Here is a 16,824-nt window from a genome sequence, read left to right on the forward strand (position 1 = left end):
GCGCGCCTTCACGTGACCGGGAAACAGAGGTAGTAACCCCCGCTGTCCTGACGGACTAGTACTGGCCACATCTGGAGATCTGCCGGGCAAGCAGAGATCTCCAAGACTTCAGAGGAGCCGCCACCAAACGCACTAAAAGTCTGCTGGGCTACTGCCAGGTTTCATACAGCTGCAAACAAGCGGGTGGTTTTCGGTTCACAATTGCCAGACTATTCACATTACTTACACCAAAGTTCCCAGATCAAGTACAGTACACAGACTGTCAGGGTGCCCGTCCGGGTTCTCCACCAACTCTGGGCGGATTTAAAGTTTGGCAGACAGGGCCTATCTTAAAATACAAAACACAGAAAGTATGTAAAATACTCTGCTTTATTGAATATAAAGTGCACAGCTCAACATACAAAAGACGAACTACAAATAAGACAACAGGCATAAAGGGTACTCCTTAAACACCAGCATTTCTATGCCCAAGTCTGTGTGAAAATTATAGGACCACAGCCACAGTGTCGCACACCTGAAAAAGAAAAAAAAAAAAAAAGAAAGTGGAGTAACGTTAGATGTTTAATATGCCGACTGACCATTATTAACAGATGGTTGACAAACTGCTTTAATATTGGGAGGGCAGACAAATCTAAACTTCAATAAACTAGGACAAAGATTTACATTTGAAATGTAAGCATTCCACAAGGAAATCTGTGCGTTTTGCAAATATGTTCCTTAGTACCTACACTAACCAGAAGCTCCCCCCACATCTTATTCTAGCCAATGTCTGGGTGCATCTCTAACAATTTACAAATAAACAGTTAAAAGTATGCACCATCCTCAGATTTCCAAATGGACCATAACAACCTACTTCACTCCCGAGGAGGCTCGACAGTGGTGTGCAATGCTCGACTCCAGAAAACCACGGGGTCAAGGGCAAACACGTTTGTAATGCCTAGCCAAACTACTTCCTATCCCGGAAGAGTCAACGAACACAAACATACAAGTAAGTCATTGCTTCCCCTCTAGCACCTTTTTAACGACTGACCATCTGAGATTCATTTGCCATTGGACATATTTTATATCACAGGATTCGCAGTGTGCTCATCATTGGGTTTGGACCTTTTGCATTGAAAGACTTAACATCCAGGTCAGAATTTTTTGGGGGGGTGGGGGGCTAACGTGCATCCCTTCCTTCAATGTGTTCCCATTGCATAGCTGCCAACTTGCCCAATTTTGTCGGGACCGTCCTGGCAAGTTGGACACTGTTCCGGGTAATTCACTATTCCGGAATATTCCCGGCACATGGTGGGCGAGCTTTCATAACGCTTTGTGCATCAACCTCACATCCGAAGAAATCCTAGCCCACATCGCATTGTGGACACTGCCATTTTGTCCAACCACGCCTCGCTAGGCTGAGGGAAGTGGGGAGCATGACAAGAAACAACAGCAACACCCTGGACGAGCTCGGCAAAGGAGAGGATTGGCGACACATTACATCCGGCCTCTCAGACGCAGGGGTGGGGTGGGCACCAAGTCACTCCACTCCCTGGATTGGGCCAATACAACACCTGCCATTCGGACCTTCTGCATCCCAAACACTGGGCATACAAGCTCCTGTCTCCTCATGACTAGCTACATAGTTTCTAGTCAGCTGTTCCTCCAATGGTAGAAAAACAGTGGTAGATACAGTTTCAACTACTAGTCAATTCATTTTCTATATGCGACTAGAAAGTTCACACGTATGATTCATAGTCTGTGTAATACATCTAATGTTAAGTGCTCTGAAACCCTGTACGTGTATGAGCAGCACTATAAAAACAAATTAAATATTTGTGACAGAGGGACTATGCAGAGAGGAGGGGCACTGTTGGCCAGTGGCTGGCAGGAAAGCCGTGGAGAACGTGGCCATGGGGCACCCCAAAAGGATAGTTGAACTGGGTGCCAGCTGCTGGTCCAGAGAGTGAGTAAGTAATGTCCATCACTGAGCGGTTTCAGATTGATAGTTCTTCCAGTTGGGAAGGTGTGATCGGTCTCGACTATATGCATGAACGAACTTTAAAAGCACATGGTTTATTTTATAATGCAAGTCACAATCCAGGACAGTATTTTAAGTAGGCAGAGTTACATTATGCCAATTATGAGGGTTGGGCGGAGCTTTGGGGCAGTGGGTATGGTAAATTGACAAGTAAGTAATTGATAGCTATGCTGCTAAGTGTTCCTGGAATTCTTTTTTGGAATGTTGGCAACTATGCCATTGCTATTCTCCCAAGGAGCCAGGAAGGCTGACTTAATGTTGGATGCAAGTGATGAAAGCTGAAGGCTCCAACACAATCAATCTTGAGCTATTGACGGACACCAACTTGCACCACATAGTCAGTCACATAGCCATGAATCTTAAATGTTTTGGCTTTGACGCGAGGCACCAAGTATCCATCTAGCTCTTATCCCGAGGCAGTCTTCTTTCACTATTCTTGTGCATGTCCACCGATCTCCTCAGACTGGTTAGAAGCTCATACAAAAAATAAACCTGAAGGATGGTGTCCTCATAATTAATTACATCACATGTTGCCTTGTTGGAAGAGGTTAGATAAGTCCCAGACATCTAAAAAAAAAAATTATAGTGCTGGCAAAATGAGTTTAGTTCGTGAGTGATGGAGGGGTCCCATCCCTTGCATCTCAGACCGAATCTGTGACTTATCTGCAACTAGGTCTCAAACCTCTGTACCGGCTTCTCCCGGCCTTCATGGCCCACTCTAGGGATATTTGGCTTCCTTTCATATGAGATTAGACTGGGACCAATGCCCCTATGAATAGATAAAAATAGTGTTGTGTTCCTCCCTGCTGGTGCTGGGTGGCTGTTGAGCAATCGGGAGACACCGCTAGTGACTGGTTTGGACGCTTCCCTGGGTAACTGCGTGATCTTGGTCTATAGATCTCTTGCATACTCAAATTGCCCACTGGTCATTTGCAACGAGATGCGATGACGGTGTAATTTGTCAGTAGGCTATCCACAAAGTTGTTTTAGTCTAAACTTGGTTAGGACTGTCGCAGTGCAATTAATTTTCACTTTACTGCAGTTGATGGGTCTAAGTTTGTTTTCAGTAACACTTTTCCTCCAAAAACAAAAAACGAAAATAAAATCACATTTCCATAATGTGTGTCACTAGCCTGGTTACTCTCTCTGAATTAGACCATTTCATAAGGGTATATATTTTTTTTTACCCCAGGATTGAGCGCGGAGGTTTATGAACTACATCCAAAGACCTATTTTCAGTACGGGAAGGAGTATGCAGTCAACTCCGCACACAGTTAAGGATCTCCAGTCAAAAAAAATAAATATGTAAATAATCAGTATACAGGCAAAAGGGTTTGTTCAGCAACCAGAAATAAGATAGGAGTATCGGTCAACAAGGCAAATTAGCGTAAGTCACTGATGAGGTGGACCAGCGAAGTGATTAAACATACACGAAAGGTCAAAGTATTAGTGCAAACCAGGAGGTTTTGGGTAAAGGCAGATTTCCTAGTGCAGTAGTGTTGTCTGCTATTTTACCTCAAGGTTTAAAATCTCAACAAAGCTATGGCACAGATCAAGAACCCAGTGTGGACTTAGCGTTTGCATCACACCAGCTTGTCAAGGGATAACCAGTCCTTTGGACTAGGCCAGTGTTGTGCAAGGGACAAAAAAGTGAATTCCAGACATAGGCATGAGTGAACTGAACTGTTGAAGAACAATGCTTAGATCACAAATATCGCTGCACGACTGGGATGGCCAGGCCAAAACGCCACCTCAAACAAGGTTCATCAAATGTTTACTGGCCCCACGAACAAATAAATGGGATTATCCCAACCCTCCCAATATTGCCTGAATTACTTTTTTCTAGGTTTGAAGCGCAGGTTTGGGCACTGATCATGGTATCCAAACAATCTAGCAGGTATAACCATTAACATGACAGGCCTGGATTAGCTTTCAGAAACATTACTGATAATAGCACTGTTGGAAGGCCTACTATTGCCTCTACGAGGCAGGAATACTACCTCTTGTGGCTGGTTGAAGAGATTCTAGCTATCCAGTTCCAAATGCACAGCTTACGTACAGGTAGAGTTAAGCAGAGTGCTTTGAAGATAAGGCAGGTAGAGCAAAGATCATATGAATTGCGGTCCGATAATCATTTTTTAATCAACTTTGTGGTAAACCAACATTAAAAAATAGCCTTGAGTCCTTAACATCATATTGTTATCCATGCAAAGAATAACAGCTATCACTACACCAAATAGCTCTCCTCCATTGGTATCTGTACTGCCCCAAGGTGGAGAAGTGTGGCTCAATGGTTAGAGCAGCAGACCCCGATGCAGAGGTTCAATTCCCGCCTCGGCGGGTCTTGGGCTCAATTTCCTCAGACCTGATAATTCTCGCCTCGGTGCCTATTCCAATCATGGAGTCCCACTCTGCAACTCTGGGCAATAGCTTGCATAATCTCCACAACGGCCCCAACAGCGCTGGGATGCCAGGCTTCACCTTGGGGGTGCCCAGGTGTGGATATTTCACAGGGAAAAGCCAGGAAGGGTTCCACAGCGGTATGAGTTACAGCGCCAGGACACCCCAGTTGGGGTATTAGTGTGCTTTACAAGTACAAATTACATTTACATTACATTTACACATTCAGTACCTGTTTGCCATGGGACTACTGGGGCATATGTTCCACAATTAGTCCCAGAACTAGTGCATGTTTCACTGGGACTAGCAACCTACTCTAAGCGGAAGTAAAAGGACTGAACGGTTATTTGGAGAGAGAACCAGCAAGACTTAGTTTAGACCCATTCAGGGTGAGCCATCATACTGGCATTCAGGTCTGTTCTTTACGGAAACAACTTTATTCCAATTGCTGGGGGCTTTAAGTCTTTCATCTGCCTATCTCCTTTCTAAAGGCATACCTCAAGTGGAGTGTTAGTACCATATACCTGGAAATTCAGGCGGTGCACCAGTTAGCGGGCCAATATAATTATTAAACGGAAGCAGGAGTTTAGGAGGATCCCTTGAGACTGGTACACCCTCATTAGGCACCCGATAGACCAGAATAATTTCATCCATTCTAGCACTGCTTTACATACTCAATGAACCCTGGAGTCAAAAGCAGCTGAGACTCCGCAGTACGAGAAGCATAACCAGAGCAGTAGCAAGAAAGTTCAGACTTGTCTCATGAACACTACCCTCCCACCCCCGCCCCGCAAAAAAAAAAAAAAAAAAAAAAAAAAAAAAAAAAACAGTCCCCTGAATGGGCCTGAACCTGGACTGAAAGAGGTCTGCCCCAAGTCTTAACATTACTCTTTAGAGTGAAATGTATCACGTCAGATCATCCCTAGGAAGCAGAGGCTATCTGTGCCTCTATCACCTATGCAGAATATATTTCAAGGTAACCTAGTGCAACACAGACTGATTAGGCGTGATGGTTCCACAACAAGATCAGAATAGCTCACCTGACAGCTCATGAAAAGATTACTTTCTCCCTCCGCCCAGGAGGGAACAGAAAATACAGGAGAATGCAGACAATGACATCGATGATCCAACAAATGGCTTTCCAGAAGGGACCGCAGCTTTTCGACCGTTAATTCTCGTGACTAAACCAAAAAACAATGAAACATAAGTTTAACAATTACTTCAGAAAAAGAGCCACAAAGCAGGATACGGCAAGTCAAAATGCAATACGCACAGAGATAAAGTGCCCAGGATTGAATGGAAAATGACTAGCAAAATAGAAGGTAGCGTACCTAGTGAGTATTATCCACACAAGACTTTAGTCTTCAACTAATGATTTAAAAAGCATACACTTTGAAAAAGTGAAAATCCTGCAGGTACTCAACAGGGCTCGTGTGGAGTATAAAGGGAATGATATTTAACTGTAACTTAAGAACTAAAGCATTGCTTTCTTTGTAGTGATGTGGTTTGATTTACTTCAAATTGGCTGAGAAACCTTGGTGTTAAACAGCAGTAATATGAACTTGAAACGCAAACATGAAAATTCCTGCAACAAGTGTGCAGCAGGATTCCGCTTTGCGATCTAACAGAAGATGGCCTGACCAAGTACCCAGAGGACAAACTGCTTAGTAATCTACAGTAGCAATTTAATGAAAGTGTCCTACGCATTGACCGCACAGAAGGAGTTGGTGCAGGTAAGGAGAGGATTCAACAAAGTGGTGCTGGTTAAAGGAAAGTTGAAGAGGGGTAGGGAGAGAATGGGGGGCTATGGCCAGTCATACTGTAGGAATAGTCTGTTGCCCTAGAGGTCTTTACTTTTACTTAGCATGAGTCATTCAAATATTTTCTGTTATGGGACATTATTCATATCCAAAATTCTTCCATGCTGATATAGAGGAACAAGGCAGAAGGCAGAACTTAGTGGGATTGTGGAGCTCCAAAGTGATTTGCGGTGTACTGGTCATGTGCACCAGGGGGTACTTTAGCCCATATAACATGGTCACACTCGTAACTTCCCCACAAACCACTTGGTGCATAGTCATTTCAAATGAAAGAGTAAGCATGTTTACAAACATTAATACAAATAAAACCTCTAATGCAAAATTAAACATATCAAAAACCTGTTAGATATTTGTGGCAAACATATCAGAAACAGTTCAATACAAGTCAGTCTAAAAAAAGAAAAGCTGCAATAGCTCAGAAAGTGTAGAAACATGCAGAAAGATTCTAAGGAGTGCAAAAAATAAATACTCTGTGCATTTCAATGTAAGCTATAAAAATATAGCAGAAGAAAGAAAAGCAAAATTCTGTTTTTGTGGCTTGAGACAACGGCTTCAATTATGGTTTGGGACCTGACCTGCTTTTCACCTCAGCTGCTGACACCAGGCACTGTGATAACTTGCCTGCAACAACTTACAATAGTCAAGTTCTGAAGTCTTTTCTTTATTTTTAGCGACTCAGCGCTCCACAAGTCAACTTGGAGACCGACATTTATACAGAGACCCAAGTATTATAAGCAGATATGTCTATTTAGGGAGAAAAAAAGTATACTACACCACAAGAGATGCATCTCAGATAATGTTTTCACCGTTTCTTCTATGTACATATATATGCATATAAAAACAAACTACTAAAACTCTGAGAAGGGGTCAAACTAATTCTATACCTCTTCATAAGATAACTGCACGTCAGACCATGAGCTTATGACTGCTTATGTACACATAGGGGTGTTTATAAAGAGGGGCTTTCTCCAGCCACTACGATCTTACTAAGTGTCATGTGCATATGTATACATTAATTTCAGTTTTGCTTTTAAAAAAAACAAATCCTCCTTGCAACCTCCCCTCCCCCCCATCCCTATTATCTCGGATGCATGCCAAAACTTTGACTCTTATGAATGGTCATACAACCTTCTCAAACTTTCCCCTCCTTTTTAGGTTTCAGCCTGGCGAGGGGCACGAAAGTGCCCCTCCCAGTTTGAAAACTATTGTCTTCAGTATGGATGTCGGCCCCGCCTCTGCCTCTCATTGGCTAGCTCCATAAATGGAGGCTAGCCATTGGGAGACAGAGGCTGTCAATCGCGCTCTCTCTTGAAAACGCGATTCGGGGGCGTTTCTGGTGCTTTTTTTAAGCCCCGCCCCTTTGTCCCGGGCCGCGCTGCGATTGGCTGCCGGCCCGGGACACCCCCGTGACGTCATTCCAGGGCCGCGCTGTGATTGGCTGCCGGCCCGGGACACCCCCGTGACGTCAGCCAATCACAGCGCGGCCCGGGACCTGACCTGTTAGTCTATTCAGCTCTGTTCATGCTTCTCTGGTAATATTAGCCATTTAGGTTTGGTTTACAACCTCGGATGTCACCCCGCACTTATGTGCACAGCCTGTGCCCGCCCAGACGAAGCTGGAGGGTTAGTTTAATTAACTACTGACGCTCCTTGCCAGCTGCCGATGGACCGCTTAAACACAAGCAAGGAAATGGCCCTGGCACAATCACCAAGTGAAATCTCCTTTATTTCTATCACCACGGCCCCACATACCAACTGCGGCCTGATCTCTGCAGCAAAGTCATCTCAGAACTTTAAGAGTGGAGCAACTGTCAGTTGAAGGCTAAAACGACAGCTCCCTCCTTGAGTCAGTAGCGCTTGAGCACCGAGTAAAATTCAAAAATATACTGCCTCTAAAACTTTTAATTTGCTTTATATGTTCCACAAACTAGTAAAATGTAGAGAAATGTCCTTAATATAATTAATTAGAAGTCAGTTAAAAGGAGTGATGGGGGGAGGCTGCGGACTGGGCAGGATTTAATGGCGGTTCTTTTGAAGTAATAAAACCGGTTTTACATTCTAATGTTGTCATTTAAGAAGTTTAATAAAATGATTTAGGCACTTCTCTCCCGGCTTCCTTTAAACAGGCAATTAAAATTCAGGTCTGTCAAATGTCACTTGTCGAAGGATGGCGGAGTGACAGTCATTCATTTTAAGTTTTTGTTTGAGGTACTTCGCTGCACTTATTAATCATCCCGAACAGCACGTGTTTTAGTGTCGCTCAGAATTTATTGCAATCTGACATGCTTAAGGTTGCAGGAGTTGGCAAACCTGAGTAGATAGCATAAGGTCTCCAAAATTGAAGCAAGGCTGGAGGCCGGAGGGAGGTTTAGCAGGATGGGAAGAGGCATCCGATCATCCGCAGAACGTACAAGACTCTGGCAAATGTGACTGTCTTGCAGCAGGCGGAGCATCTGCCGGATCACAGGGGCATGAATGCAGCAGATTTCCAACAGATGGCGGCCGCCCTAGTAAAGTCTATGTGCTTAGGACGCACTGCAGGCCAGCAGTTTGCAATATGGACGGCTTACGTGAAATAGTGGAGGGACGGACGCCTCCAGATAGCCCGTTTCTTTCAGAAAGCTGCCAAGCAATTTCAAGGCGCAGTCACGCCTACAAAAAAATGTAGGAGGCCATTGAAAACCTGATTGTGTGGGACCAGGGACACTTTCTCGAGAAACTCGGAAATAAAATGACAAAGCCTCCATGGTAATTAGAACACGTGCTGTCTGAAGGCCGCGCACACTGACGCTTGTTGTGAGAATGGCCTAGGATAGCTGTAATGCCCAGGATGCTCACAGTTATACGTCATTCCCACTCCCTCCAACTCAGCTGAAACAATGACATTAATGCAATGTCTTTTAGGTTTGAGTACACACAGGTTATATTTCTTATCTCAATAAACAACATCAAGAAAGCAGTTTAATAAATAATTCCACGTAAATATAACATTTTGTTCTAATAACATATCAAGGCAAATAAAGGACTCGCAATTTACAGTTCCATTCGCCTAAGCTGCAGCCTAACTAGTTACATCTATTTACAATTTATAGTTGCATGGTGTGTTACACAGCACTGAGGCCCATTTTGAATTTAATTCTACCCAGATTGCACAGGTGAATCCACCTGTATCCCTGAGGGGCGGTCCACACTTACAACCCGGTGTGAAATGTCCTTGCAGAATTAAGCCTATCTGACTACTTTAGTACTGTCCTAAAGGTAATGTGTAAGAGGTGTCTTAACCTTAACTTCTTTGCTGCTAGGCCAACTCCCCCATCCCCCATGCTAAGCCTTTTTTTTGGCTATTTGAGGTAGTTTGCGCTTAGGCCCCTGTAACTTTTTGTCCACATCCAAACCAAACATGCATCTTTTTCTTACATGTGAGGATTCTAAAGGTACACAGGGTTTGTGTATTCCCCTGGAGGGGACAGATAAATTGTCAGAAATACAGCAATTTTTAGGTTTCAGCCTGGCGAGGGGCACGAAAGTGCCCCTCCCAGTTTGAAAACTATTGTCTTCAGTATGGATGTCGGCCCCGCCTCTGCCTCTCATTGGCTAGCTCCATAAATGGAGGCTAGCCATTGGGAGACAGAGGCTGTCAATCGCGCTCTCTCTTGAAAACGCGATTCGGGGGCGTTTCTGGTGCTTTTTTTAAGCCCCGCCCCTTTGTCCCGGGCCGCGCTGCGATTGGCTGCCGGCCCGGGACACCCCCGTGACGTCATTCCAGGGCCGCGCTGTGATTGGCTGCCGGCCCGGGACACCCCCGTGACGTCAGCCAATCACAGCGCGGCCCGGGACCTGACTTGTTTTCGTTTCTTTTCACATTCTTCAAACACGCCCCCTAGTCTAAAGGACGGCTTGATGTGATCCGTGGGCGTTGCGTCTGTGTCTGTCTCTCGCCTTCAGCTCTTTCTGAAGCTGCTCGGCTCCGCTCGCCCCCCCTTCCCTTTGCCCGCAGCCCTCCTCTGTCCTGCTCTCGCCCCCTCTGCCCACAGCCCTCCTCCGTCCTGCTCTCGCCCCCCCCTTCCCTCTGCCCGCATCCCTCCTCCGTCCCGCTCTCGGCCAGACCCCCCCGTGTTATTCTTATAAAGGACATGTGTCTCAGTCCAGGAAAATAATCGGAATAACCATTTCTTAGCCGAGTATCCTTGAAGCTACACTGCAATGTAATAACAGCATCTGTTATTTGCAGCGCTTAGGGCAGGCGTGTAGTAGGAAGTGCTAAATAAAAGTTATTATATGACAAGTAGACGTTCGCAGTGTGTTTATAAAATCTCCAACATCCTTTTACAGCACAATGAATTTCCCACGCGCACATAACTGTAGCTATTGCTGTTCCCCAGCCTGCCAAACGGGATATACCAGTCATTCGAGGAATTCGGACATTTAAATTGGAATTTCCCACAAATGCAAACGTGGAACTCGGCGCTGACATTTATTTACACACTGAATGGGCAGTCGAAGGGCGTGGCACCGCCTTCTAATGAAACAGGAGGTGATGTGTCTTCAAGGGTGGAAAAATAACAGTAAAGCCAAAATCAGAAGTATACAATGTACCAATAATGCCCTTCTGAGGTTTTTGCACAGAAATGGTGGCATTTATAAAGCGCAGTGTTCACCCAATAAAAGATTTTGGCGCTAGGCGAGTACCTATCCCGGGACAAGTTTCCTATAAAGGTGCGTGATTTAAACATGGAATTTCCAAGAGGCGTGGGTGAAACACAGGGAAATCCCAGCAGATGCAGCGGCACCAAAGGGAATTGCCACTAAACACCCTCTTTTCCCCCCAGTCGCACAATGGTTGGACCCGGGCCTCCCCGGGGCGCTCTGTAAGTGGGTCAGGACGGCGGAGTTTACCACAGGAATGCTCGGAGCAGGTATGCGGTGAGATGTGGCAGGAGTCTCATTCCTGGTGTGGGAGTAGTCGGTGACTCGTCGCGAGCGGCCCGATGGGCGGGAAGCACCCATTGGGCCTGCAGCTTTCACCGGGTGAGCCCCATCCAACGTGTGCCTGCTGGAAGGCCCCACACATCACACTAAGCAGCAGGTGCGCCCGCACAGGATGGACACCGAAGGAGGATGTGGCCCAAGGGTACGAGCAGGGGCCAGGAGGCAGGGATTCGAGCGGCGGACATACGTCTGATTCAAGGACAGGCAGGCCGGGTGAGTACAACTCTACGCTTTACTCCCTATGTGCGGGACCGGCTCTAAGGCAGCTGCCTGGGCGCCGAGCCATTATTAAGTCAAAGGCGCGTGGCGCACAGCTGGGGACGCGCCAGATGTTTCCTTGTGCAAGGTGGGAGGTGGCTGACCGGCTCTTCCTCCTGGGTAGGGTATGCATCTTTCTACTCAGGTGTGTGTAAATGAAGCAGGACCGTGGTATTTTCTGTCTTCCTCAGTGAAGACGTTGGGTCTGGGATTTCACGAGTTTGAGGCCTGGCTCCTCAGCGGACACTCTGTGTGATCCCGGACCACTGTCCCTGATTGTCATTCCTCGCAAAGATATGAATAGTTGTATCATATCCAAGCAGGGCACAAGTCCCAAAAAAAGAGAAGTGAGAGGATAAACCACGTTAGGCAGTATCCAAGTGACATCATGGTGCGTGATGTCAAAGTGCATGACGTCACAGCGGGTGACATGCAGTGGCTTCACAGGAAGTGACCTCTCAAGAAGTGAGATCATACATTAAGATCTCAGACATATGTTTAGCAGGTCTATCGTGAATACATTTAAACGCATTACATACTTTAACAAATTAGATTTTGTGTCAGGGTTATGCCGAAAAAAGTGGCGCACACCGACACAAAATCTGGGCCTCAACTCATACATTTTTTTGTAAACACTGCCAAAAATAAACAGGCAACAAGGGGAGACGTGGCATTTAAAATATTTTATGGGGTTACCTGCTGCAGAGATCTTTCTGTGCCCAGTAAATCTCAGAGAATACTAATAATGGAAAGATAACTCAGGGGGTTAATGTATTTGTTGGAGAGATCTGTGTTTTGTCTAGTGCCAGTCTGGAGTCAAAGTAGCACTCATGTGTCTCCTGCTGGGCACATCACGTAACATGCAGATGACAGGTTTGTATTTTATAAAGATCGGTAAGTGCGTTACTGCTTTTAACACAGACATCCTTGTTACTTGCAGTTCATAAATGGCCAAGTTTCTAACATAGCACAATAAGCTCTGGAGGACATGTGACTCCCACACCTTGTAACCCTTATTGCCTTACATAATGCATCTTGTACATTGATTTACACACTGGTTTATTTTCAATGTATAATATTTCCGTGTGATATAAAGCGCTCTGACACCATGTATTGGGGTGAGTAGCGCTATGAAAGGAAAAACAAAATAACGGGATTTAAATTCTTATTTATGTAAATACTGGGGCAGACCAGCACATCTAACATTTTTACAGTGCATGCAGATATCAGACATATGTATGCATTGTAAAAATGTTGGTCTGTTCAGGGGACTGAACAAAGTCAAAAGTATGACTCTCAAGTATATTCCCTTTTCTGTCTTCTCTTTTTTCTTTTCTCTGTCTTCTTTCTCCCCTTTTCTTTCTTCTCTTTTTTCTTTTCTTGCTGTCTTCTTTCTCCCCTTTTCTTTCTTCTCTTTTTTTCTTTTCTTGCTGTCTTCTTTCCCCCCTTTTCTTTCTTCTCTTTTTTCTTTTCTTGCTGTCTTCTTTCTTGTTCTCTTTCCTCTTTCCTTGCTTCTTTTCTCTCTCTCTCTTTTCCTTTCCTTTTATGATGGTGATACTTTTGTTGATCATTTTGGTTCATTGGCATATCCCTCTTGGTATTTTTAGGTTTCGACCTGGCGAGGGGCACGAAGTGCCCCTCCCAGTTTGAAAACTATTGTCTTCAGTATGGATGTCGGCCCCGCTTCTGCCTCTCATTGGCTAGCTCCATAAATGGAGGCTAGCCATTGGGAGACAGAGGCTGTCAATCGCGCTCTCTCTTGAAAACGCGATTCGGGGGCGTTTCTGGTGCTTTTTTTAAGCCCCGCCCCTTTGTCCCGGGCCGCGCTGCGATTGGCTGCCGGCCCGGGACACCCCCGTGACGTCATTCCAGGGCCGCGCTGTGATTGGCTGCCGGCCCGGGACACCCCCGTGACGTCAGCCAATCACAGCGCGGCCCGGGACCTGACTTGTTTTCGTTTCTTTTCACATTCTTCAAACACGCCCCCTAGTCTAAAGGACGGCTTGATGTGATCCGTGGGCGTTGCGTCTGTGTCTGTCTCTCGCCTTCAGCTCTTTCTGAAGCTGCTCGGCTCCGCTCGCCCCCCCTTCCCTTTGCCCGCAGCCCTCCTCTGTCCTGCTCTCGCCCCCTCTGCCCACAGCCCTCCTCCGTCCTGCTCTCGCTTCCCTCTGCCCGCATCCCTCCTCCGTCCCGCTCTCGGCCAGACCCCCCACCCCCCGTGTTATTCTTATGAAGGACATGTGTCTCAGTCCAGGAAAATAATCGGAATAACCATTTCTTATCCGAGTATCCTTGAAGCTACACTGCAATGTGTACTCCTCAGCAGATCGCTCCAATCTGAAGCATAAAATCCCGAGCTGGAACTATAAAGTATAATTGTACACTCAGACTGCAAGCATTCATCATTTTCCGTGCTACAATAATCATTTTAGCGAGTGGGTGATGGGAAAGGCAGAGAGCAAGGAAACGCGCCCCACGCGCTCAGAAGCATTTTGCAATCATTGAAACTGCCGGCGCATTTGCTACATGAAAAGCAGTAATCTCGCCCTGCGATGCCCGAGGATACGGAATGCCGGTAGCTGCTATCGCGTCACCGGCGTAGCTAGGGGAGGGGGGCGGTCCGCCCCAGGCGGCACCATTTTGGAGGCGGCGCCCGCGAGGCACTGCCTGGCGCGCGTCCCATTTGAACAGAAACTGCTGCTTTCAGCGTGCAGCGCACGCCACTCCACCACCACCTAGAATAGGCCCGTCGCATTGATTGCATGCAGCATGACTGGCATAATGGGTGCGGGGAGTCTGCCAACAGTGATGCGGACCTCCGGTGTTTGCGCCTTGAAAAGCTTGAGACGCAGTAAGGTCAGTGCAAGGGATAGTACTGATATTTCTTGGTGAACAAGCATAACACTTCTCTGAAGGGCATTGCGCATTTTCTTTACATTTCTCTTCCCTGTCCGAAGAATGGTTTTCAAGGCGCGCCCCGCCCGTGCAGACATAAATCTCGGTACTGGTGAGGGACGGTATCCTGTGCTCAAGGGCAATAAAGGGGCTGGAGGTTATCAGCACTTTTTGGGGTTCTTTCACTTTCAGAGCTGCTTCCCGGAGCTCGTCTCCCCATCTTGCGCTCGTTTACCCTCGGGTGTGATTTACACGAGCTCTGCTTGGACCAGCGCTGCTGCAGTTAATAAAAATGGGGGAAAAATCTTTAAGACAACCTGCTTATTACTGCTATCGAATATGCTACGCACATTATCTTCATAAATCAGTTCTGAAATGCGCCTACGTGCTTTAGGCCATAAAAATTAAACGAAAGTGAGCAGAAGAAGAAAACAGTGCCAGAAAGAAATGATTGTGCTTACATGAGGGCTCGCATTTCTATAAATACCAGGACAGCTGTGGGAAAATTGTGCCACATTGAGTCTGCACTTGGCTTCAGTTTTGTTGTGCTCTTAACTGCAAACTAATACTTTTTGCATCATCTTCAAATACATTGAAAATGGCTGCACGTGAGGATGTACGTGTCTGTACAATTTTCAGAAGGTCCCATAAAGCAATCCAGGGATTAAATACAACGGGACAGAGCGAATTACTGCTCAAGTTAAACACGTTTTATTTATAATTAGTAAAAATGTGCATCTGGTAAATGACAACAAAATCCTTTATTATACCCAGCTACCCCAACAGAGACCTCGTCCCACGTACCTTTATTTACACACCGCAGCTCTGTGTACATAAAGCTAGCAGGCGAAGCGCTCAGCTTTTGAAACACGCTCCCAAGCGCTAGAATGGTAGCAGTCGGTAAGTTTACTCGTTTCAAGAGTCTGCAAATGCTTAAATATGATACCAAATAGAACTAAAAACAAAATCGGATTTATTAATTTGTAACATGCCATTTCTGTACTTGTTTACTTTTAAGAATTAGCCATGGATCAGCGCTAGAACACATTTAAAAGTGCTTTTTATTTATATTTGTTCTTTGAAGTACGTACAGATAAAAAAAAATATATTTAACAGCTTTAGGTGATTTTTTTTTTGCACCAACGGGAACAACAAAATATCTACCCTCTGTTCTTTTCATCCCTGTAGCAAATGCTTACTTGCTAGGGTGCAATAAAGTGCAATGGCATGGGGATGTGAGACGTTTTATGATGATTGATTTACTTTTATGTCTTCTGGCCAGATGATAGGTTTATATCAGTATCTTATCCTTCCATTTCAAGGAATTTGAAGCAGTATCAAGATATTTTGGGGCTTCCTTTTGCTCAAATGGGTTTAATTGCTAATGTTTGTTTTCTTCGTCTTCATTGCTTGACTTTGCTCGTGAGAAAGTGTCACTCATAGACGTTAAATGTCACTCATAATTACACAGAAATTATGAAAATGTCATACATAAGCAATCTGAAACCTTGGCAGCTATGCTGTCGTAGGTCTTACCAGTGAAGAGGCCCCACCTCTCTGCAGACACATTTATGCACTACCACACAAAACAAGCATTTACAATGCAACGGTTTCGCCTTTGGAAAAGTTTGAGCTATTGGCATTGTAAATGACAACATTTGTATTTATGTGTTGGTTTTGAAAACAGATAAATAAATGGCATTGTCATTTACATTGCAAATAGCTTTAACATTTCCAAAGGCGAAACCGTTGCATTGTAAATGCTTGTTTTAGCCATGTCACCTACCTAACAGGCCCACATGATCACTATGTTAAAAAACACATTACTTCCCCCTCTGAAATCTATTTCCATCCGTACTCCAAACTACTAAACACTCAAGAAAGCGAGAGCACAAACCTATCAACTAAGACAGAAAGAAAGACAAACACACACACACACACACACACACACACACACACACGCACACACCTCTACTATTAACCTCTCACATAGATACAGTGGAGATACTGTTGAAAACAGTTGAATTTGGTTCACCTTTGGATATTATTCCAGCTAAAATATCCTCTACTCTAAACAGATGCCGTTTTCTATCTGCTCAATACTCAATCTCTCCATGAGAGAGGGCAAACTACCACTTGAATAAAAAGTCGCTCAAATAATTCCCATCTGAAAGACAGCTAATGCCCCATGTAAGGATCTGTCCAACTACCGCCCAATTTCTCTTCTACCTCCAAATTATTGGAAAAACATTAAACATCTGAGTAGATCGAAGCTACTGGATGCCTACACTCCTTTCAGTCTGGGGTTAGGCCTAAATCCAGCACAGAGTCAGCATTGATTGCAGTTACGGATAATATAAGACACTCCCATGACAACGGACAAGCAGTACTACTAGTGCTGCTGGATCTGTCAGCGGCTTTCGACATGGAATCCCACTCCAT

At 45.3% G+C, this 16,824-nt stretch overlaps 1 protein-coding gene across 1 annotated transcript in view; it reads right to left on the bottom strand.

Moving 5' to 3' along the window:
- Positions 1 to 355: 355 nt before the first annotated feature.
- The window catches only part of RPAIN (RPA interacting protein), a 53,473-nt gene continuing 37,004 nt past the window's right edge, over positions 356 to 16,824 (bottom strand). Inside the window, exons 6-7 of the mRNA XM_086950282.1 lie at positions 5,461 to 5,601; positions 356 to 514 (exon numbers count right to left, since the gene is read on the bottom strand). Of these exons, the coding sequence (XP_086806408.1) occupies positions 485 to 514; positions 5,461 to 5,601 (171 nt within the window). The 3' untranslated portion in view covers positions 356 to 484. The remainder of the gene's footprint in view (positions 515 to 5,460; positions 5,602 to 16,824) is intronic.

This window comes from Lissotriton vulgaris, unplaced genomic scaffold, assembly GCF_964263255.1.
Source record: "Lissotriton vulgaris unplaced genomic scaffold, aLisVul1.2 SCAFFOLD_686, whole genome shotgun sequence".
Taxonomy (NCBI): Eukaryota; Metazoa; Chordata; class Amphibia; order Caudata; family Salamandridae; genus Lissotriton; species Lissotriton vulgaris.